The sequence below is a fragment of the Enhydra lutris genome, unplaced genomic scaffold, assembly GCF_002288905.1.
Source record: "Enhydra lutris kenyoni isolate GAN:26980312 unplaced genomic scaffold, ASM228890v2 scaffoldscaffold41, whole genome shotgun sequence".
NCBI lineage: Eukaryota > Metazoa > Chordata > Mammalia > Carnivora > Mustelidae > Enhydra > Enhydra lutris.
Window position 1 is genome coordinate 15,167,803 of NW_019154125.1, and position 24,224 is coordinate 15,192,026.

Here is a 24,224-nt window from a genome sequence, read left to right on the forward strand (position 1 = left end):
AAAGAGTGTACACATTCATAAGATCTCACAGCTAATAAGTGGAAATCAAACCTAAGTATATTATTCTCCATGATTCATATTTCTGCTTTTATCTCAAGCTGGATCTTTGATTTGCTATAATTCTTTACCTAACTAAAAAAAAATCACAGACCCATTTATTGAGCATGATCAGTTATAAATGAAATTTCATTGCAAATGCCTGACTCCTTTCTTAAAATAGAAGAAAGACCCAGAGTCCCATTTAGTGTAAGACACTAAACCCAGGAAAGTAATTTACTGATTTTCCCAAACACAGTGTGTTCTAAGTCATTGTTTCTTCTTTATAATACTTTGCTATTTTAAGCTTTTCTCCCTCTCCCTCTACAAGTCAAAAGCTTTCCATAAACTATTTATTTATTTAAGACCCACTGCTAGAACCAGCTTAAAGATTGGGAATATTAGTCATCTGGAGAACATTTTACATTTGTATAATCCCTCAAAAAATAGGATTCAAAACTGGATATAACCAAGTGACCCAGGTTAGTGAATGAATTCATGTTTGAACAGCATCCAGAATGTCTTAGATGCAGACTATTCAAAAGTGTACTTCATTAATTTCATATAAATAGAAAAAAGATGTGTAAATGATAATGAAAAACTGGCATGCTGAACAAAAAGAGACAAAACAATCTCAAAAGCAAACTTTTGCAGTTTTCTTCTTTCACTCTTTGCAAGCCTCAATTTTTCATGCCCCACAGAAAAATTCCTATTGAAAAAAAATGGAAAAAACCTCTGCATAAGAAGGTAATGTAAACATCATGTTATCTAACTTATGAGAAATAGATATAGGATATTTTATAACACAGGGGGCAAAAACACCAGGAAGAACAATCTATATGTATTACAACTTATTGCATAGATCATGTTAATAATTACAACAAAAAAATGCTTTGAAGCCAGGATCTATTTTCACACTTCCTGTAACACCACCAACACCTGGTACTTCACATTTAATTCATGTTTGCCCAGCAATAACCACAAATGCTTTCTTCTTTTCCTTGCAAATCGCCGTGATGGATCTTCTAGTTAAGCAGTAAATCAAACTTTCGACTCAGCCTTATTTCCATTTTGCATCACCCTTCATTTTGGCAAGAAGCCCAAGCAAACACATCACCTCTTGCCTTCCTTCCATTCACCCTCCCACACCCTGAAATTAATTTCCCACACATTTTAGTGTTTTAGAAGTGGCTCTTTTTCCTTCTCTTTTTTTGTAGGTGGGCTAGGGGTCATATTTGGTGGAAAGCCAGAAGAAACTTTCTCTTTAAAACCACTTTTCTTTACACATCTTTATACTTCTCATTTGTTCTTCATTCCTGTAAAATTTATCCTTATTAATTATGTCTTTGGGCCTAATTTGCATTTTTACTTCATCTCTATACTAATTTTAAATTTTCTTTTGAATGGTGATGATAGAGGGATAAAAAGAGCAATATCAAAATATCACAGAATTAGATGAAAGCATATGGCTTTCACTTATTTCCTTAGGTGGTATCATATTCATCAATATATTCATTACTAGTCATTGAGTTAATTCTGTGTCTTTGAACTGTGCTTGAGTCTGGATCAGAGATTAGAGTTAATATCTCCACCAGACTTAATTGTAGTACATTATGATAAGTGCTATGCTGGGGTATGCATACAATTCTGTGCTCTCAGGGAAGGGACATCTAAATTAGATGGGTATTAAGGAGGGCACGTATTACATGGAGCACTGGGTGCGGTGCATAAACAATGAATCTTGGAACACTGAAAAAAATAAAATTAAATTAAAACCAACCAACTAAATAAATAAATAAATAAATTAGATGGGTGAAAGAAGGCTTTATGGATAAGATTTGCACTCAAGGCTGAAAGTAAATTGTGGGAATATTATGTCTAAAAGTGTGGAACTTCCCTGAATCACCAAATGTCCCAGGAGATGATGCTAAACTACAGGCAGAAATAAGAACATTAAGAGGCTTCTGTATATGATAACAAATATTGTCTTAAAGGCAGTAGGAAGCCACTCAAGTAATTTAACAAGAGAAACTGAAGACATAGCTGAATTTACATTTTAGAAGTATCATTAATCTAGGGTGAAAGATGGACCAGAGAGGAATGCAACTCTATGCTTTATAATGCTTTGGCTTCTTGCCACAGTACCTAAACATACCCAGTTCCAGATCTGTCTTTTTCATTAAAATGTAGACTTCTTGAAAGGAGGGATTGTGCGGCACCTGGGTGGTTCAGTGGGTGAAGCCTCTGCCTTCGGCTCAGGTCATGATCTCAGGGTCCTGGGATTGAGTCCCACATTGGGCTCTCTGCTCAGCAGGGAGCCTGCTTCTCTTCCTCTCTCTGCCTGCCTCTCTGCCTACTTGTGATCTCTCTCTGTCAAATAAATACATAAAATCTTAAAAAAAAAAAAAAAAAGAAAGGAGGGATTGTATTCATTTTTGTATTCCTTGTGTATTAGTGGTCATGGCATAGTTAATGCATAAAAAGAGTGTGTTTAATAAATAAATCAAAAAGGACTATTTGGATGGTATTGCAAAAACCCAAATGAGAACAGATTACCCAAGTTAGTGTGCAGACACCTTGCAGATTTATTTAGGAGGGGCTGTTGAGGAAGAGACAAGAGTATAGAGACAATTCAAATTTCTTTTGATGACGAAGATAGGCAAAGAAGTCAGACCAAAATGGACAACAAACTCAGTGTAGGACACACTGTGTTGAGATGTTTTTAACATGTAGCCTTAGAGATCAATTTGCATATCTGAGCTTTACTTAACAGAACAGAAATTCATTATCATCAGGCCAGATGCCTAAATTAAAGACAGGCTGGAACAGCCCAATCAAGCTCAGAGTTATCTATCAGACATATTTCTTTTAAATTAATTCCCTTCAAATGGACTCTACATATAGGGATCTATGTATTGATATTTCCATTTCATATATAGAATATTTGAAGAAGATTATACAGAATTTCACTTTAAGAATTTATTTGGAATAACAGAACAACAACAAAAAATTTAAAACCAGAAAAAGTGTTTTAAAACTCAGACTTTGTGAGTTATTTTGTAATAGCTTGAAGTCATCAATCTAGTAAGTTGACAGATGCAGAGTACTTATTTTAATCATATCTACATAATTTTTTTTCAAAAGAATAATCAGAATATATATGAGAAAGGATGTACTAACATGTTTCCAAATACTATTGGACAAATTATGCTATTTGTTATTATTAACATACAAATTTCATTTTGAGAACCTTACATGTCATGTGCACAATAAGAATGGGCAAGAAAATATGGTTTACTTGGTATAAGTTTCTCAGATTCTTAGGGTTTTGCTTTTGTTTTGTTTATCATTGTTGTTGTTGTTGTTGTTTTCTGGCAACATGACAGAATTCCATCACACTTTTAGTTCTTATTACCAATCCACCCTACAAATGAACTCTTTTCCAGTTATTTCTTTTTAACATATGCACACACAGTTGCCTACTCAATGGATAGTAATAGCTCTAGAGAAAAAAAGAAAGGGGGTTCCTGAGATGCTACATCCAAGACAATGTTCTGTGCAATGCAATAAGGCTTTACTGTTTCATCTCCTGGTTGTCTGCAGGCTGTTCCACTGACAGAGATGAAGCATGCTATTAAAGAACTGCTAAATTAATGCGTAAGTATCTGCATATCTTTATTTTTGAGGCAGCATCATTATTCGTATTAACTAATTTGATTTCTAAAATCTAATTATGAACGTTATTGGTATGAATCAATCATTTATTCTTTTTCTCCCTGAGCATAATAAAAAAAAAATCCCAAAATTCAAAGACATTTGCATTTCTAGAAATGGATAGTTTACCCTTTTTTTTTAGTAGTATTAAGTTTTTTATCTTAATTACTATAGTTTACTTTTAACTGAGTTGTAAAAGATATCACTTGGGAAACTATTTCATTCATTAAATTAGCAACATAATGAATTACCTTAGGATGCATCATCTTTCTTTTTGCATTGAAACATTTCGATTTAGTTAAAATGGCCATACAATATTGCAAGCAGTTGAAGAGAGTCTGAATTACTCAAGGTTAGTGAGGGCATATGTAAATCTAATGCTTAAATAGATCTACATAGGATGTTATGCATAGGGGATCCCAGGTAGAGCTTAAATTTTATTTACCCAAAGAATTTGTGGTAATTTCATATCTCAGTGGATTGGTGAATGAAGCCTGCCTGCCAGAAATTGGTCTGTATTAGAGACCAAGAAGTATCTCAAGATAGAAGTCATTCTGACATAAGTAAAAACAGTTACACAGCACTGGATGGTATACGGAAAAGCAATCAGAACTATACCTTGGCATTTTAAGTTCCCAATGTAAGTTGTCTGTTTATAGTGAGTAAGGGATAGACAGGGCTAGGTAGGGAAAGATAGGTAGGAGAGTACAGGATCAGGCTCATGAAAATCCCCAAAATGTAGAGGCGTAAGGAAACCAGAGATAAAGGAACAAACCAGACCATTCTGTCCTAGATGTCCAGGTGGGGTCTTGTTATAACAGTTACTTCTGATCAAAAAATTATCTACCCTAAAAAGAAATAAAAGCCATTAAAGGTGTTACCACTGGTCCTTACTCAACGGGTGCTATCAATAGAGATGTTAAAAGGATTTAAGTTCCCCAGCTACCCTTCTTTGAAAGACCATCTTTAAAAGCCCCCAGTGGCAACCCTGTCAGGATCCCTCACTCTTGAGAAATTTTTTTCTGTACCCTTGCCTATTCAAAACTCTATTCACTTTACTCACTCTCCTTTGTCCATGGGATTCAGTCTTCAGCTCTGTGAGACAAAAACCTAGCTCTCCTGTTTCAATAGTATCTGAATTCCATGGTATATCACACTTCACTGGAGTGTGTTTTCCCAAGAAACTTAGAAAAGTCATTGAGCTTAGAAAAGTCTGTATCATGTAAGATACAGAGCACCAAAAAAGTAACATCCTTTTTTATGCTGAACATAGTAACTACTCGTTTTTATGCTGAACATAGTAACTACTCAGTGACTTCTCCACAGTTACTTGCATGAAAATAATTCAACAGATGTCCTCCAAATCCACTCCTTTTCCAGTGTATTTCAGTTTCCCCTCATACAATTGCTCAGGTCAGAAACTTTGGTGTTATACTTAGCTCTACTCTCTCTCTAAGCACTCCTGACTATTATGACTTATTATGACTCAGTTCCCTGCTGCTCTTCATTCTCAAAGCCTCCTACTCTAATCCTACTCTAATAACCCTCTTCCCTTCCAACATCCACTCATCTTCCCCTCCAAAGCATTCTCCATAAATGTGCTGCAGTCATCATGGCTTGCATCGTGTTACTAAGATAAAATCTCTTAGTGGCTTTCCATGGCCCTTGGCACGAAGGGCATTTCAGCCTAAATCTGCATCCTCCCTGTACCCAGGCATATTTCAGTGTAACTCTGAGGTGCTCTCCCAGGTGACTTGTCCTTTTATTCGGTTGCAGCCTCGTGCTTTGGCTGGTGGGATTTTGCAGTTGTTCCAGCAATAGATGCTAAAGAAGAATTGCTTGTTTTTGCTTGCTCTCTTAAGAAGAATAGGGAACAACTAGAGTAGAGTCAAATCATGACGCTTGAGGGAACCATCCAAACTGCAGACTCACAACGGAGCCCTATACAGATCAATAGTCTGATCCCATACAGTTATGAGGAAAACAACAAAAAGACAAACATTTACTGCTGTAAGCCAGTGAACGTTGCCATTGGGTGTTCAATAGCAATTTTGTGGCCACAGCTAACTGATGTGAGTGCCCAGTCTTTACTGTGAAGACTATGGGTCCTTATTATCTGGTGCCTGACTACTTTCGGTCAGTGCAGCCCTCTCACTCTCCTGCTCCAGCCACACTGAAACTGTCAGTCATCTCACATACCAGAGTGTTCACACACGTTGCTGCATCTGCCTCCATTGTGCTCCTTGTTAGCCGCTCACGACCTGTCAACTTTCAAGTGAAATGTGGTTTACTCTAAGTACCACCTATGGGCCCTTAACCTACCTTACATGCTTCCATGCTACCCTGAACTCCCTTTGCTGAGAACCATTAAACACGATTACTTGCTTAATGTGTATCTTCTCCACTAGGTGCCATGAAAACAAAGACCTTCATGAAAGCACAGATTCACAAGAACTGGAATATAGCAGACACATGTGTTGATTGATTGATCAAAGTTCTAGAAAACACAGTGCTGTTGTGACATTTTGAGAATGGCCACAGTAGCAAGGTAATGTTGGTTCTGGTGCCCTGTAGTGGGCAGAACTACCCAGCCATGTGGGAGAAATTTAAGTATCCACCTTTTAGGAAGGCTCATCTCGTGCCACTCACTGTGCAACACTCTCAATATACATTTTATTTAAATTTTACAATAATCCCATGAAAAAAATGTCATTTGCATGTCTGTTTCAGAGGTGAGGAAGGTAGGCTCAGCAGCTATGTGATTTGCAAAGGTTCTACAGGTGTTAAAGGTGAAAAGCAGCTAATCAATGAATTCTGGGGAATTTGAAATAAACAGGGAAAAACATGATGAATTCCTGGGATTGGATGAAAAGATAGGATCTGTGGTTGAGACAAAACTCTCTGAAAAATAGCCTGGTCGGAAATAATGCTTAAGGACTTCAGAATCTGTATTTGACAATTTACTATGTTTTTATTTCTGAAAAAGCTATCTTATTTATTTTAGAATAATGCTGTAAGATATACACACAGCTATTATTCTACTTACTATGTGATATTAGCAAAAAATTTCATAAAAAACAAAACTGATGATTAAAGGAGATAATCTAAGATACACCGAAAGAAGTTTTAAGTCAGATATTTTTAATAATATCTGACTTAAATTTTTTTAATAATTTTTATTATTAAATTAAAAATAGCATACTAGCCAAAGAATTTTTGACTCTTGCCTGCTTTTGGTCTTTATATACTTTGAATTATAAATATAGGTAATTAAGTATGTGTTAGTTTCCACATTACTTTATAATGTGTCTTAATATTGCCAAGAAATGAAGGAAAAATCCAGGATTCTATTATTATGTTGCATCTGGCTAATATACCGGTATGAAAGCTTGGGTTAATACCTCTCTTTTGAACATTTACTTTAGGGCTATTATTGAAATGTTTGAGGGTTAAAAAAAATTACCTGATGGATTGTTTCCCTAAATGTCTGAGTTTGTTTTGCAATAAATGCAATGTTCTTCATTCTCCTAAAAGCAAAGAAAAGATAATTTATCTGAAGAAGAATGTGAAAATTCCATAAAATAGAATTTGATGTTTTTGTCCATATTTAGGGACTGTAAGTTACACAACTGAGGAAGCAAAATGATTGAAAGATATTGTGTAAAGGAAAAATGTTAAGGTTTATATGAATATTGTTGTCACTACATAATAGCATATCTACACTTAAGATTTCTACTTATGTAGGAGATATTTCAAGAAAATATTCATTTTTAATCATTTCAAGCTTTCCTTTTGGGCTTTTAGTATCTACCTTTGATATGAAATAGTTGAAATATTATAGAAAAAATAGCCTAGATGGAAAAACTAAAGGTTTAATTCCATTTTGAGAGTTCTGACCTATGGAATTCTTGTTATAGTTGTTATAATTACATAAGTGCTTTTCAGAAAAAGTCAAACATATAATGAAATGTGTGTGTGTACATGAAAACAATATCATATATCTTTAGGAGAAACAGTAGCTCAAAGATCCTAAAAATTAGCGACCTTCAACTTCAACATATATCAAAGACTCTTGAAAATGAAGAGTATAAGTAGAGGTCATTTCAACTTCCTTCCAAATTTTACCTTGAAACACTGTAGAAATCAGTATCTACTTAAAGATATAAATGTATTATAGAGATTAAGATACTTCAGGGATTAATATGCTAACAATGAGTTTAATTCTGCAACACAATTCTTTGGGAAAAGAAAGTCCTCTAATTTTATACAGAACATCTCAAAACCATGAAAGAAATGATTTCAGTTAGGGTGACATTGTCTTTTATGGCATAGAATATAAAGTTCCTAAAATGCAGGTCATCATGCACAGACATGAGTTTTATAACTTCCCTCCAGATAATATTTCCAAACTATAATCAATTAAAGTTAGTAATGAGTACAAGAAGGAAACATAAAATCATTATGGTAGCTTCTAAAATAGGACAGAGCTAATTCTTAAGCATGTTACTTTTTTCACCTAATAATTTATTATCTGCATAGATCTGTTAACCAATCATGATTTCAAAAATATTTTTGACATTCTCTGTGTTAGTACTGGTTCTTAGATATACTGAAGTAGAGAAGCCTTTTAAGTAATTTATCCTAGAATTTCTCAAAATCAACTATTAAAACATTAAATAAAAGAAACTATCAGACAGTAACAGTTTTAGGGAACCAATGGTTTCAGAGACTCTGTCGGGGAAACAGTAATACGAATAATATTTATACTTCTCATGAAGTGTTCGGGTCAGGATTTAGGGTACCCCACGCATTGCATTTGCTATTTACACAGGATAAAGAGTTTTTGGGCTCCAATTATAGCAAGAGAGTTGACTTATCCCGTGGGCTGCAGCATTGGGAGTGAGGGGGAGGTCTAAGGTGTGGGATCTGATGGCTTCATCCTTATTTTAACTATTAGAACTCAGGTGTTATTTGTTTGATACAGATAAAAGAAATTCCCTCATTTTTTAAATTTTTACAAAATTTCATGTTTAAAAAGAAAAGTTTAAAAGTTATTCTTATTCTAAATTATCAAAGGGAGACATAAATTATTTCCATTCGTGGCTCTTCATTCAGTCTTGCTTCCATCCAATCAATGCAATCTGTATACCTCCATTAGGGTGACCTTTACACAGTATAAATCAGATTTAGGTCAAACATGCACTGGACCACAATCCAGGAGCCCAGTTTTTCACTCCAAGCATTTTCTACATTTCCTTCCTTATAACTTAGCTTCCATGATATTGAACATCTCTTACTTCTGTTCATACACTATTTTCACCCTCAACCTCAACTTGTAACAGTCTATTTGACCTTGTTAACCATGCATTTTTTTTTTCTAGAACATTTCCAAGTGGTAGATGTCCAGAGGAGGGCCAAACCAGGCTTTCCCCAGGTTTTCTCCATCTCAGTCATCTACTATTCTACTGGGTTTATGCTGCCAAACACATTTCTGATCATTTCATTCCTGTGTCTCAAACCCTTCAAAGGTTCTTCTGTTCTTAGGATCAGGTGCAATTCTTTATTAGGTTCCCTTTCATAATCTGGCTCTTGGCTACCCACAAACTTGACCTTGCATCATGTCTGACCTCAAATTCAGTGTTCTCCTTACTTACAGATATTTGTCTGGATAATCTTATTCTTGGTGTCTCAATTTCCAGGAAGCCTTATATATCCCTCTTCTATCTTTCAATAGGAAACAAGTATTCATTAACTATTTATTTACAAATGTTACTAAAGTCTCTGTTTATATAGGAAATCTATTAATAGCTATAAGTAATGCATATATGAATTTTTGAAGGAATATAATGGCAACAAATCAATACTTTTAGCTATGGGAATTATATTAGTACTGCAACATCATACTTTGACATATTAATGAGAAAACCTTTTCTAACACTCAGGCTACATTTTAATAAAGATAAAGATTGCAAAAAACAAGCTGAACTGTTATATGGCAATAAACTTCTATGAGGGAATCTCCCCAGCAGCACTAACTGAAACAGAAGAATGGATAACCTTCTGCTATGTTGCTAATGTAAACTGAAGTATGGGAAATGCAGAGTTATTTAGTGTGTATTGTACTGTCTAGAAATTCCAGGGAAAGAGTTTTCCCTGAGGACTTTCATGCACAAGGGACAAGTAACAAAACTAGCTTGACATTCCCAGACCTCACTGCTTCCAAACCTATAGCAGTGTAGTGTAAACTAAGGCCACAAAGACTTTATTCCCTAAGTATCTAATTTGGTCTTCTAATTTATTTTTTCATTATTGTTTATTTTATTTAAAAAATATCTTTTAAAAATGATAAATATATATATATCTCCATATTTATCATCTCTCTCTCTCTCTCTCTCTCTATATATATATATATAAATTCTCCCTTTGGCTGGTGTATTAACAATGTAGAACTTGCTTTAAATGGAACTCAGCTAACTACTCAGTACACCTCCTCCCCCTTTCTGGAATCTATACTTTATCATATGACCTTTGGTTTGCTTCCATAGTCACTTCAAAGCTGGAGGGCCTGATCAAGATGCAGAGCAGACGGACAAAATAAGAACAGTTAAAGGGTATCAATAGTATTGCTGCTTTGTCCTTCCTGAGCCAAACATTTAAAAAATCTGCTGGGCATATATTTTTAAAGATTCTTTCCACTGGCATATCAAGTAGAGAAAATAAACAATATTATTTAACTGTTTTAATAAAATATTGGAACAAAACAAGCTTTAATTTATACATCATCATTACTTTTTTTTTCTTTTTTGTATTTAAAAATAACTTTTGGGCTTTACTTACTTACTTTAGGCTTTACTTACTTTACTCCATTCCATGGAGTAAGGCCACCTTCTTGCAGTACAGGCAGGTCAGTGGTTTGCCCTGACACAATTATTAACAGTTCCCTATTACTGCGCAAGTGTCAGTTTAGTGAGGAATACCTTGCTCATCACAAGGAGACAGGCTCTCTCCCTCCCTCACTATTCTCAGGTGGCCTTGGAGTTAGGAACTTCCAACAAGGGGAAATGGGAAGATGGTGATTACCACTCCCCAAGGCCACTGGCTTTTCCTGTGTCAAGCTTGTACTGACTAAAATCTCATTCTTGCTAAATGATATGCCCTAGATGGCATCATAACAATTTGCTTAGAGTCTCCTGGGTGCTCATACCTTCCCTGCACACCCAGGCAGGAATACCTCAACATGTCACATAGAACATCCACATCTGGATTTTCTCCCTTACCACACAAAGGGATAAAACAGGACCTTGACATGGATTTAGATTATACTATCCTTAAAAACAAAAAACAAAGAACAGAAACAAAACAACAACAACAACAACAAAAACTTAAGTTCAGGCATTCAGAAATGAGTTCAGATGAATTTTATTACTTTCCCTCTCATATATGAGTGATTTTTCCATCTTCATGTGGTAGAATTTGATGACAATTATAGCTATAATATTCTCTTTATAAAATCACACTTTAATTTTTTTCTAACCACTTTAATTATTTTGAAAGTTATTTATTACATTGATTTAATAATTATGAAATTGAGTAGTAAAATTAGTAAATATGTTATATTAATTTAATACTCGTGAGGCTATCATGAATTGAATGAATATTCTATTCCCAAGAAAGTCTTTGGTCATAGGAAAAAAAAAGAGATGGCAATCTCATCTGAGAGTCATCAAAAGAGCCACAGCACCTGAAATTCCATATTTAGATAAATATTCTTTTGGCATTATGCAAAGGCAATGCACTGGATGGTCAAATCCATCTGACCAGCAAATGTACGCTATTTAATTTCACTAAGTGAAAAATAAATTGCCCATCTTTAAATAATTTGAGCTTTTGTGTGACAGTCTCAGTTGCTAGGTCATGAAAACTCCTAAGATCTCTAGACACCAGTCCACATCATACTTGACTGTGAGCTGCGGGACTGCACCATGGACTCCCATCTTTCCCAAGATCCAAAACCTCTTATTTTCAGGACACTGCCTTTCTCACACATTTATATCAATCTTGTTTTACTTGTATTTGTTTTTGAAAATTCTGTACAATGCTTGATTTTTAGGTAAGATAAAAGTTTCCCAGTAAAGGATTACTCAGTAATCTTTAAAATTAGTGGGAAGGAATATATGGGTTTATTTCTTAGGCCATAATCTGATAAAGGAAAAAGTGGAGAGGATCTGAGGAATAGATTGTGTCATGGGAGGGAAAAGAATGTCCTCCATGGGGACCTGAACCCCAAGTCAGAAAATGCAGCAGTGACTCTGGTACTGGGAGATTATCAATGGGTGAGGGATCAGTTGTGTTTAAAGATTTTTTAGACATGACTATCCAAGAGGATTCCTTTCATCCTTCAATGTACATTCCTCTCAGAGGAAGATCTTTTGTGGAAAAGGTATCCAATCAGATTGCACAAGACCTTTCCAAGCTAAGTAAGAGTTAACAAGGGTTATATTTCCTGGCTAGAAATTCTAAACCCCAAATTCCTCCATACTATGATTCTAACATATTACCTATAAAACTAAACTCTAAAAAAATGTTTTCCCTGTTTGGATATTGGGGATACTGATGCAGAAAAAAATAATAATAAAGAAAGAAACCCTTTTTTAAAAAACTTGTATTTGCCAGTTTTGGTCTCTTTGTGTTGTGTCTCCTTCAAATGTATGACAAGTCAATCTGATGAATGAATCTCCTTGTTAGACATGTCAGAAATTCAGCATCAATTTTACTCTTTAACTGATCGATGTTCTGTGAGGACATGTCAAATAAAGGAGGGAAAGGAAAAAAAAAAAAACCAAAAACTTGTGTTTGGAGAAAAAGAAATTTCCCTTATTAAGATGCTAAACCTTTAGTAAAAGAGAATATATATATATTCTCTTTTGCATACATTATTATAATGTATACATTAAAATATATTGTAAATTATAATGTATATATATTATACATATATATTCACTTTATACACTTAAAATGTTTTTTGGAAACATGTTTGTTTCATTAAAAATTCAAGCTTTTGTGTTTCTATAAACAGAATAAAGCATGATTTTTCTTCTGTTAAAAAATGAGGATCTTAAGTTTGATACATGATAACCAATTAAAATGTTGACAGGAGTTAGAAGCTATTTCAGTCATTCTTAAATTACAGTGTCTGCAGCACATTCCTCAGAGCTGATCTGAACACATTACCTTTGTTGCAGCATCAAAGCAGATAAATCCAGTGCTAAAGTCAATTGTGAGTCCCATTAGATGACTTTCTAGCACACATGCATATGTCTTGCACTAGATAGAACAGAAAATACTGTTACTTTTCTTATGATTGACCCAATATCAGTATTAATAAACAACATTTATCAAAGACTGTGTGACAGGTCCTAATAAGTTGTTTATACAATAGCTAACTTAAAATCAGCAATAATTGTATAAGAAACATAGTATTATTGACATCTTAATATTAATAAAGCTAGCTGAATAGGTTTTTCACCTGCCAAGAGGTATTCAGGACCACATATTCAATCCTGCTCCTTGTGAACTTGTCTTTATCTTGTGCTATACTGGCACCCTTTGCTATGTTGCCAATAAAACTGGTATAAAAATGTTTAAGTTTAGGCAAGATTATGTTCTGTTGTTATATTTTATAGCTAAATATCATTGCATTTGGATTAAAACAAAAGTGAACTATTAAAGGTTAAGATATTACTCCAATTCTTGGCATATCAATTTCATGGATATTATTAAAAGAGAACTTTAAGGCACACAAACACAGATTCAGCAACCAAGGAAAAAAATATAAGAACATCTTTACCTTGAGAGTCTCTCAGACAATGCTCATCCATGTGGTACAAGCTATTTCCTAAAGACATTTATCACTTGCTTATTTGTATAAACCTACTGATTCTTCAAAAATCATCAATGACTTTTCACACTGAGATCAGATTAAATTATAATTTTACTTACATAAATATTTTGGAAAGACTACTAAAATAGAAATACTAAAATTTAACAATAATAAATATGAAATAAAAACTCAGGACTTATATGCTACATGATGCATCTTTTTGTCCACAGGCCAATTTTGTTTTCATTTAATTGCAAACTCTACTGGTATATTCAAATGAAGAAAAATGTTCATAATTCACAAGGAGGGAGAAAGGGAGGAAGAGAATGAGATAAACTGATCTCAAGCAAATTTTTTTTTTTATTTGACAGATAGAGATCACAAGTAGACAGAGAGGCAGGCAGAGAGAGAGAGAGAGGAGGAAGCAGGCTCCCTGCTGAGCAGAGAGTCCCATGTGGGGCTCGATCCCAGGACTCTGGGATCATGACCCGAGCCGAAAGCAGAGGGTTTAACCCACCGAGCCACCCAGGCGCCCCATCAAGCAAATTTTTAATACTAATCCTTACATCATATTTATAATACTGTATATAAAAGTACATTAAATGAATCACATTCTGACTATAATGATGGCTAAATGCATCAAGTTATCTTCACCAAAAACCTATACTCATGGCTTTAAGCCCAATTACCATAGTAAAGTTATAACCATGCCAAATTACCCCTTTGAAGTCAAGTTTTCAAAAACCAGCTCAAAAAATAAACTTAATGGGCCTTTTAACTTCAGTTTTGGGTCTAATTTTATTTGTTTAATGCATGGGTATCTTCCATGCTTGTATCCACCCATTACTACCTTACTAAAACTACTGTCAATATTAAGAAATCTTCAAGGCTATCTCATGCCCACTAATTTAGACATAATTGCTTGCTATTCTTAATTACTATAATTTAAAAGAATATATCAGATGAAAACATCTTCATTACAGAACATTAAAATTTATCTCATTAAGTTCAGAATTACAAATGGAACTAATTCATCAATAATCACACATTTAGATCCTGGGTCTACAAATCCATTTACATATGGCAAGTGCATCACAACTGCTCAATTTTGCCATCAGTCTCTATCAGACAGACATCAGCCACAGAAGCAACATTTGGGAACTTTATCTATTCCATGGTCCCATGAATTGGAGAGGCTGAAGGTTCTATGAAGTTTGACCTACATTTAACTTTACATTTAAGAAATAAAGCTTAATAAATATGCAGGGCAAATGCACTGTACTTCAGCTGGTAAATGAATAAAACAATCCCAAGCAAGCTATAACTAAGTGTGGGGAATGACAAGCACATATCACTCCAATACAAGACAGCGTTAGTTGACCTAAGAAAACAGATGAAAGAAGTGCTATTGATGCTCACAAGTGGGATGAGTTTGAACAGGATAGTTGTGGCAATAGTGGTAATAATGGGCAGGAAAGACTGAAAATCAGGAAAATTTTGGTGATGATATGACCTCTGAAAAAAGTCTCAAATTACATGTATGATTTTGAAGGGTAGAGTTGAAGGGAATTATTTCTAGAAAAACCACAGTGAAAGAATGAAGCCATTCACATTAAAAGTTGGGTGGTCGTGACTGGAGAACAGGAAATTACTTTGTAAATTAATTAAAATCATAGCATTTCTATTTAAGATTTAAATTCTAGGGAGCAGTCATGCATTTTTAGGAGTCACAGATCCTAAAATTTCACAGACTCTCACCTGTATCCGTTCCACCTCCAGAAAGGTTGCTGTTTGGAAGGCTCTTTCCCATTGGGCAAGGTCAGACTCTAACTCCACGGAGAAGTAGAGATCCTCCCCAGACTCAGATTGCACCGTGAAGCAGTGTTTCCGCCGGTCCAAAAGGTCACTGTCCTATGAAAACCTGGAGTTACACAGGCTGGCATACATCAATCCATATTGCTAACATGGCCATACCTTGAATCAATGTTGACTAAATTCATGGTGGAGATGCCATTATCATAGAGATTATGATACAACTAAGTCTTCATTAAAAATGGTCATAGCAGCCTAAATTCCACATCCCAAATTCCATAACAAATGCATTTCTTTTCTGTATCAATGCTGAAGCATCCTCATGAAACAGAAGTGAAGATTTTGGCTTCTATGCTTACTAGCAATGTAGCTACCAAAAAGTACTTTACACATGAGATTCAGTTTTTATTGTGTGAAGGGATAACACAAACAATCTCCCTTTTCCCTTACAGAGCTGTCAAGATGAAGTTAAATAATACTTACTAATATGTTTGCAAATTTTGAAAAGTTTAATAAGCATGATATTTCCTATTGAGTTGATTTCTTTAACCCTTAAAGCACCATGACAGTATTCATTTATAAGAGAAATGGAAAAAAAAATGAGTCTAGGTTATCTAAAAAAGTTGTTTTTAAAAGATACATATTTACCTTACTTATGTGACTGTATTTTATTGAGTCAAAAAAACTTTCACATGGCAATTTCTTGATCTTACTAGAAGTTTTCAACTATGTTCACACATCTATGTGTATTTCAATTTCAGAGATGTTCAAAGAAAATACAGTTAAGAATTGATGAAATTTGGTAATCCCAGGCAATAAGTCAGATACAGCCTTTGAATCACATGTGGATTGTACTGAAAATGGTCAAAGAAGAGTTAGTAACTTGTGTCTCCGTTTCTTATATGGAGTTACATAAAGGTATCATCATTAAGCACCCAAAATGTTAGAATTCTCTATTTTGGCAAGTGTTTTCAAAATAATAACTATTTTATTAGTAAGTTCAATCTTCTTTTTTTTCAAATTTGGATTCTTAAAATACTAGAGGAAGAGTGAATATATGGCAATAGTTCTTCTGATTGTAGAATTTAGCTTTGGTAACTGCTGCCAGAAGATACTCACAAGCTTAAGGAAGGCTAGATTCTCTTTGTATTTATGATTTTCCTATACTATTTCAAGGGGAAAAAAATGAAAACATATTATCTTCAAAAATATAGTACAATGGTAAATAATTATAAAGTAATTTTTAATCATTTAGAGCATATAATGTCTAGAGGAGCAGCAAAGACAGACATTAAATAAATTAGTGCTAAGTAAATACATCAAGAACAATCAGTATAAGTGCCATTATAGAGAGTAACAACAGAAGTTTACATCAAATTATATGGGCAAGTTAGGGAAATGTCCTCTAGGATGCAAATTTCAAACAATGGCTGAAAGATGAGTGGAAGATTAAAGGTTGAATGGCCAGGAAGAGAACTTTGGCGGACAGAGAGGCTGGTATCGGTAGAGGCCTGAAGCAAAAGCCTCAGGTATGTTCCAGAAATCCAGAGAACAGAGCAGAGAGAGGTTGTTGAGAGCCAACACTGGGAAAGGAGATGAGTCACTGGACAGATCATGAATTTTGGACTTTAACATAAGTGTAATGACAAGCCGCTATATATATAAAAAAAATAGCAAATCCTCTATTTATGTTGTAAATATTTCAACTTCTCTATTACTTATTTGAATTGATAACCTTGGCGCAAAAACTATAACTAAATACTACAGAATTTCTGGAAACCCCTCCAGTTTCATGGTTTATTCAATGGGCCTTAACTTTCCTTGTAATATAAAGTTGTAACAAAATAATCAATGTCATTAATAACCAGAAAACTTTTGGTATTTTTCCTTCTCCTAAGTTGCATGTTGCCATTAAATCTTAAAATAATCTTCATTTAAGATTTTCTGTTTTCTTGGCAGTAAACTCTTTGAAAACTTGAATTAGCATCTTCAATTACATTACCTAAGCACTGAAGCTCTCAGAGATAGAATCCTCTATTTAACTCTGAAAATATAAGTTGGACATCTATGAACACATGTGGTTATTGTCATTTGCTGCTTATAGAACACTCCTCATGCACTGACTCAAACGATAACTGCTATGGGCATCCAGGCACTCAATCGTTACAGTTTACTGTGTAAGGACCTATTTTATTGTCCCTGCTCCCCTTCCTCCAGGGGACTTAAAAACAAGTCCCAGAAACCAGCTCCAGCTGTGGAGGACAAGAAAAACAAGGCTGTACCCACCTCGAGTCTAGCCCTGACATAAGTACAGCCATCTTGGTAAAGCAAAAGCCGGCACCTTGCACTGTAAGAGTGGATTAGCATAAGAATGGCCATCCTGAAGGCTGGGAAGCCATTTTACTGAGCGTCCCTAACCAGCCCACACGCGCACATAACTTGAGATAAGAGAAAGTAACTAAAACCTAGGAAACAACTTAATCATATACCACCAGGGCAGTTAGGTGATGGCGCCACAGGGACCAAATGTTAAAGAAAAACAAATAGTTAACTTGCAGAAATCACAATCCTGCAAGACAGGAGTCTCCCTTGGTTTGCAAATGTCCTAGTGATTTACAACAAAAAGGGCTATCTCTTCAATGGCCCAATTTCCAGAGACAAATGGCTCAGTTCTTCAAGGCCTAAGGTCGCCCTCCCCACCATAAAACTGAGGGAGGCTGAGGCAGAAGGAAATGTAAATAAAGTTAAATTTCTTCTAAGCCTAAATCTCACTTAACCACCAGGATGGCGCCAGGGTGATGCCGGGGTGGCAAAAGGTTAAATAAAGTTAAACCATCAAAGTGGGGTGCAAGATATGTATGTAGCTATGAAAAAGTGCCTTGAAAATGCTATATAAACCATTGGCTTTGAGCGCTCGGGGTCCTTGTTGAAACCCGCTGCGCCTGGCGGATACTTGGACCCCAGCTAGCTGGAAATAAACCTCACTGTGTGACTTGCATTATCGAGAATGTTCTCTGTCTAATTGAGGGGTGGTCGACTCCGTACCCTAACAACTGAGGGAGACAAGTATGTAAAAATAATAAAAAGCATCATGACAGTTGTATACAGCTAAAGTGCTAAGGAAACAGAATAAGGAGCAATAAATCATTCTTGAAAGTGGAAAGGAGAAAATTTTGTTCTAGGAAGAGATCGCCTTATCATCAAGGACTTAGAGACTCCTGCAAGAGCAATCGGCTGCAAGACTCATGGGCTCAGGTGCTCCTGCTAAGAAATGCACATTACTGCCTGTGCCATGAAAACCCCTTGAAGCATTTAAGGCAAGAAAGAGGCAGAGTACACTGCTTTACAGAAGGAAGATGGGAAGAGTAACATGTTGGAATCCTTTTTTAGAAGTATAGTGAAAAGCGATTATAGCTCAAGCATTTGAAAGAGCTGCTTTAAAAGTAATCATCCAAAATATCCATACTCCTCTGTCTCTCCCTCATGCTGTCTACTGGAGTGCACCTGCTATAGTGATAAGAACACAGGCTGTAGCCTCAGATGCTGTCTGGATTCAAATCTCAACTCTTGCATGTATTAGGATGTGCTAAGATAATGCATATACATTTTAGCATAGTTTCTGACATCAATATCATGTTGATATTTAATAAAATAACTATATATGTCATTCCCTAATCTCTACTTCCTTAACTTGCTCTCCAAACACTTTGTTTATCTTTAGTCAGAGTGTGAGTTTGGTCCCAGTAGGAACAGTAGCCTCTGTAATCACTGCTCATTGGAAAGTATCGCTTAATTAATGGTAATAAAATAACAGCTATACACATCTTGAGCACTATTTTTGTGCATTGATCTCATTTTCCATTTCCCCTTCAGAAGTAACCTCTAGTTTTTTTTATATTTATTTCAGGTCTTCTGGACACTTTCTGCAGACTAATATCCAAATCTTAGGATTTGTCTCAGATTCACAAAGCAATATTACACAGAAACAACATACTACAGCTATGTTTGCTATTAATATATATACTTTTCCAAGGTATTCAGAGGACAATAGTAAAACCAAAATGTTTTTTTGACTTAAATAAATAAATAAATAAATAAATAAACTATGTGTTTAGAATAATTATTGAGAGCATAGACGTAGCCAGCCATAAATTTTCTATTGTACTTTAAACATGTAAGATTAAAGGCAGAAAATGCTGCCCAAAATCAGCAAGTTATCCCTATGGCAAAGCTTCCACATATATTTATATGGTTTCTTCTCTCCTTGACACTGCAACTGTTTCATCCAGTATTTGCTAATCTGGCAAGTCACTTGTTTCACACTTTTCCAACTACACTTATTATTGTTCTAATAATAGATATTTTTTTCTTCAAGTTAATTACACTTGTGGATTTGAAAATGCAAATAAAAAAAGAATGGGGAGATGAATGATAAATATTTTTGCATTGTTATATTAAATATAAGCTACTTTATAAATTACATGACTTAACTAACATGTTTTTGACTGTTATGTTTGCTATTGCTTCTTTTACTTGGACTTACAGGGAATAAGGAAATCGTTCAATCACTAGGCATGATTATGTAAAACAAATAAAAATTTTAAAAAACATGTATTTTTAATAAAATGTACATTTTATACATTTATACAATGTATATTTTAAAATACATTTAAAAATATATTTTTAATAAAACAAGAAGAGGAGACCCAGTAAGTGTTCTTTAGCTACAAATAATAATTTCTATTTTTTGTAAATATTTTAGTGACTAAAAATGAGAGGGAAACACATACCATCAAAATTAAATTTTACCAATTAATTTTGAATTAGACTTTCAAGAATGAGTGAGTCTCTAAAGGGACTTATTAAATCTACATCAAGTCCTGTACAAAAAATGATACTTTTAATGGCATTATAATACTATTTTAGATGTTAGATGCTGAAAAATAAAATCAAACCAAGTGAGCGCTCTATGCAGTATGTTAATTCTCTTTTTTTGGATTTTAGTTGCCTTATCTGGGAAAGGAATAAAACTTTAAATCTCTTTGTTCTTAGGCAATTGGAATTCCTGATATAAATGGACATAATAAAAAATTTCAGAAAAAAACAAAAAGCATATCTTTCAAATATAATCTCTAAATTAATCTGTATAATAATCCATTAGAACAGGCTATCATCCTCATTTCCCTGATGAGGGAACTAGGTCTAGGACATAGTGGTCAACCCCCCCACACACACTTTTAAAACCTCTTTGGCCCTAGGGATTAAGTTTCCATCAGTTTGGAAGCCATTCAGCTTAAATATGAACGTCAATTTTACCACTTCTTTTCACATCTCTTAGAATCAGTTTAGGCATTTTTAAAAAGGGGATGATAGTACCTTTCTCAAGGTTCTTAAAGATTAAATGAGTTGATATGTGTATATCACTTAGGAAAGCAATAAGCACATACTAGTGCTCCGTACTATCACCAATATCACATAATATCACTAATAGTCACAATATTAGCCATCACTAATATTGACCATTACTAAAAATCTGGAGTAGATCAGACTCCAAATCTTATGTACATTTTAGTGCACACACACACACGCACACACACACACACACACACACACACCTTTCTCTGTAATACAGTGTAATATTGGTATGGTAGAAGGTAGGATATATAAGGGCAGTCAGGAAGGTTTCATTTTCTAACAAAATTTACTACCAGTATTCACATTGAAAGGGAAACATGTTTACCATAACTGTTTATTATATGGGCAAACTTCACTCTTTTGCCATTCTCTAGATATCTGTGTGTGCTGTATGCGTATGTGCCTACTTGGGTGTGTAAATTTGGATCCAGTTTAAAACAGCTTCCTAAATGTTAATTAATCTTGAATCCTTATAGATATTCATGTACTGTTCCTGTTAAAAAATATCTTCCCTTGAGAAATATTGTATATATTATAAAATCCTTTTAGGCATCCCATTATCCACTTTATATTGGGAACATTAAGGTTTGGAAAGGTCCAATAACCTAAACAAGTATACATACAGAAAATTCAGAGAGTCTAAAACCCTATCCCACAGGGTTAATGAAGTTGAAACTACCAGAAAGTTTAAAGCTTGTTTTTCAGAGACTTGTTTCCCACTAGTCAGCTATTGTGGGTTTTCAGATCCCACTAACAAACCCACTGGCTGTCTCTGCAGAAGCCTGGACTCCAGGTCAACTGATGTGGTTCCAGTCCATGAACAAGCAAAGCCCTGTATTCCTTAGCAGAGAATTCCTTAGTAGCCCAAGACCCCATCTGACTTATACTGTCTCTGGGAACAAACGCAGGGCCCTCTCTTTGTCCTAGACAACCTCCTGATGTTAGTGGCTGAATTTTGCCTTGCTGTTGAGTGGGAAACAACGGCAGAAGAATGCAGATTAAATGAAATATCCTTGTAAGCAGCCCATTGACAAATACTTGAGGCAGACAGAGTATAATGTTCCTTCAGGAAGCTTCCAACTGTCTTATTGCTAATGTCTTGCTAGAGGGAAAAATAACCTTGCTTTGACAATAGCAACACCTCTGGTATCTTGTGAGTCTTCTTTGGCAAAGGAAACCCTTTTGAAACTTTCCTTACCTTTACTTTCCCTAACCCTAAAGTATATAAGCAGATGCTCCTCACAATCCTGAGACAGCAGTTCTTTCTGCCCACAGTCCTGTCCCCATGCTTTCATGAAACCACTTTTCTGTACCGAAGATGTTTCAGTAATTCTTGGCCGTTGGCTCCTGACCCCAACAACACTAATCCAAAAACACATTACTCTGATGTTAAGTCTCCACCTCAAAGTGAATGGGGTATATGTTACATAAAGGTTTGCATAATGTGCATGTTCCATCTTTCCTCATGGATAGCCATAAGTCTCTCCACCCTTTTCACCAATATGCACGTAATCTCTTACCCTGAATTTCTCCTTAAACACCTCATTCCCTCCTAGCCAGTGTCTTTCAAATACTGGTTTTCAAGCAGCAAGCCTCCTGATGGGACGGGAAATAATTCTAGGGTGTATAGGTAAAATATGTTTTAAAAAATATACTCAGTTTTCACAATTTTTTTCTGATTAGATTAGATATTCTAAGATTAGAATTCTTAGGTTCAAAACATATGTGGATGGGGGAAGTAGCTTAAATAAAATACATGTGGGACATATTACCCCAGACCACCATGAACCTAACAGACAGGTAATCTAAAAGGACAAGCATCCATCTTGTCACTGGAATTGACATGACTCAGATGCAAAAACGTTAACTGTTATCTTGGAGCAAAACCCAGGTTGTTTTTCCTGGCTCTTTTAGGTGGGAATACCTTGACCCCAGCAACTTCCTGTGCTTCCAACATGCCCCTTAGTTTACAGTATTTATAAGAATTCTCTTGTTTAAATCTGTACACACTTCAGGGCTTAAATCTCTTTCTTTGGTTAAATATGTGTTAGATTTAGCTTCCTATAGGAAATTTAGGGAAGCAAAGCCCTATCTGAAGGGGAAAAAAAAAAAAAGGAGTTTCAGGAAATACAGCTAGGTCATGTGGGAAAATACTATGCACCTTCAAAGGGAAAATGCTTTTTTTATATGAAAATGATTTTACAAAGTAGATGGCACATAAAGGGCAGATAATTATCAAAGGAAACTTAATCCTCATGTTTGATTTGCATTCTTGATTTCTTATTAAATATGCTTGAATCATTTTTCATTATTATTTTGATTGGTATCAGCATTTTCTCTAAGACAGTTATTGAAATTAGTAGAAATTTTACCACCATAAATTACAATTACTAGAAACAGAAAAACAAGCAATAGACACAGAAAACAATGCAGTTAATTTTTTATAATATTATTAAGAGAGACTTTTTAAAAAATTACCTATTGAAATTAATGATTTCAATTAATAGTTATAAAATTCATCTTCCAGATTTCAACTCATATTTTGTTTCTTGGGATGATTATATCATACTAAAGATCCTCAGATCTGTGCTTAGAAATCCATGCTTACACTGGAAGAGGATATGGTTTTCTGGATAAAAAGCTTTCTGGGGGAAAGGGGTGTGGAAGGGGTGGAAATTATAACTTGTTACTATAAATGTGGATATCCTAGGGTCATAAAAACTAGGAATTGTGACTGTTCATTTGTTCCTGCTTTCAAGTAATAATCCAAACAATCCCACCTTTAAATATATTCAAAGAATAAAATCCTAATTCTTGGCCTTTAATAGTTGGTATGTAAAGATCATCTTTTCAACTTCTAGTATTCCTTTTTTTTTAAGATTTTATTTATTTATTTGACAGACAGAGATCACAAGGAGGCAGAGAGGCAGGCAGAGAGAGGGGGAAGCAGGCTCCCAATGTGGGGCTCAATCCTAGGACCCTGGAATCATGACCTAAGCTGAAGACAGAGGCTTTAACCCACTGAGCCACCCAAGCACCTCTTGGTATTTCTTTTTTGAAAAATGAAATCCCTCATACTGAAGTTTATAATACTTTTTTCTTAATCTTTCTTCAAATGTGATTAAAAACAGGTGGCCATCACTTTTTAAAAAGTAACTTTGTATATTCTTGAGGACAATTATCAAGTCACCTCTCAGCTTTTCCTTTATAAAACCAAATGATATAAATTCTTTTACATTTTCTCATAACTCCTAAAACATAGGTGCTATGTTTTAGGATTTAATTATCATAATGTCTCTCTACTGCAACCTCTCTAACTTTTTCTAATCCTGCAAGTAGTAAAAGCCAACAAGTAGCCAGAATGGAC

General features: G+C 34.8%; 1 protein-coding gene across 2 annotated transcripts in view; it reads right to left on the minus strand.

The window, feature by feature from the left end:
• The window catches only part of LOC111155451 (syntrophin gamma 1), a 357,699-nt gene that overhangs the window by 47,153 nt on the left and 286,322 nt on the right, over positions 1–24,224 (minus strand). For both annotated transcript variants that reach the window (XM_022515614.1, XM_022515615.1), the window contains exons 14-15: positions 15,389–15,541; positions 12,982–13,074 (exon numbers count right to left, since the gene is read on the minus strand). In XM_022515614.1, coding sequence (XP_022371322.1) covers positions 12,982–13,074; positions 15,389–15,541 — 246 coding nt within the window. The remainder of the gene's footprint in view (positions 1–12,981; positions 13,075–15,388; positions 15,542–24,224) is intronic.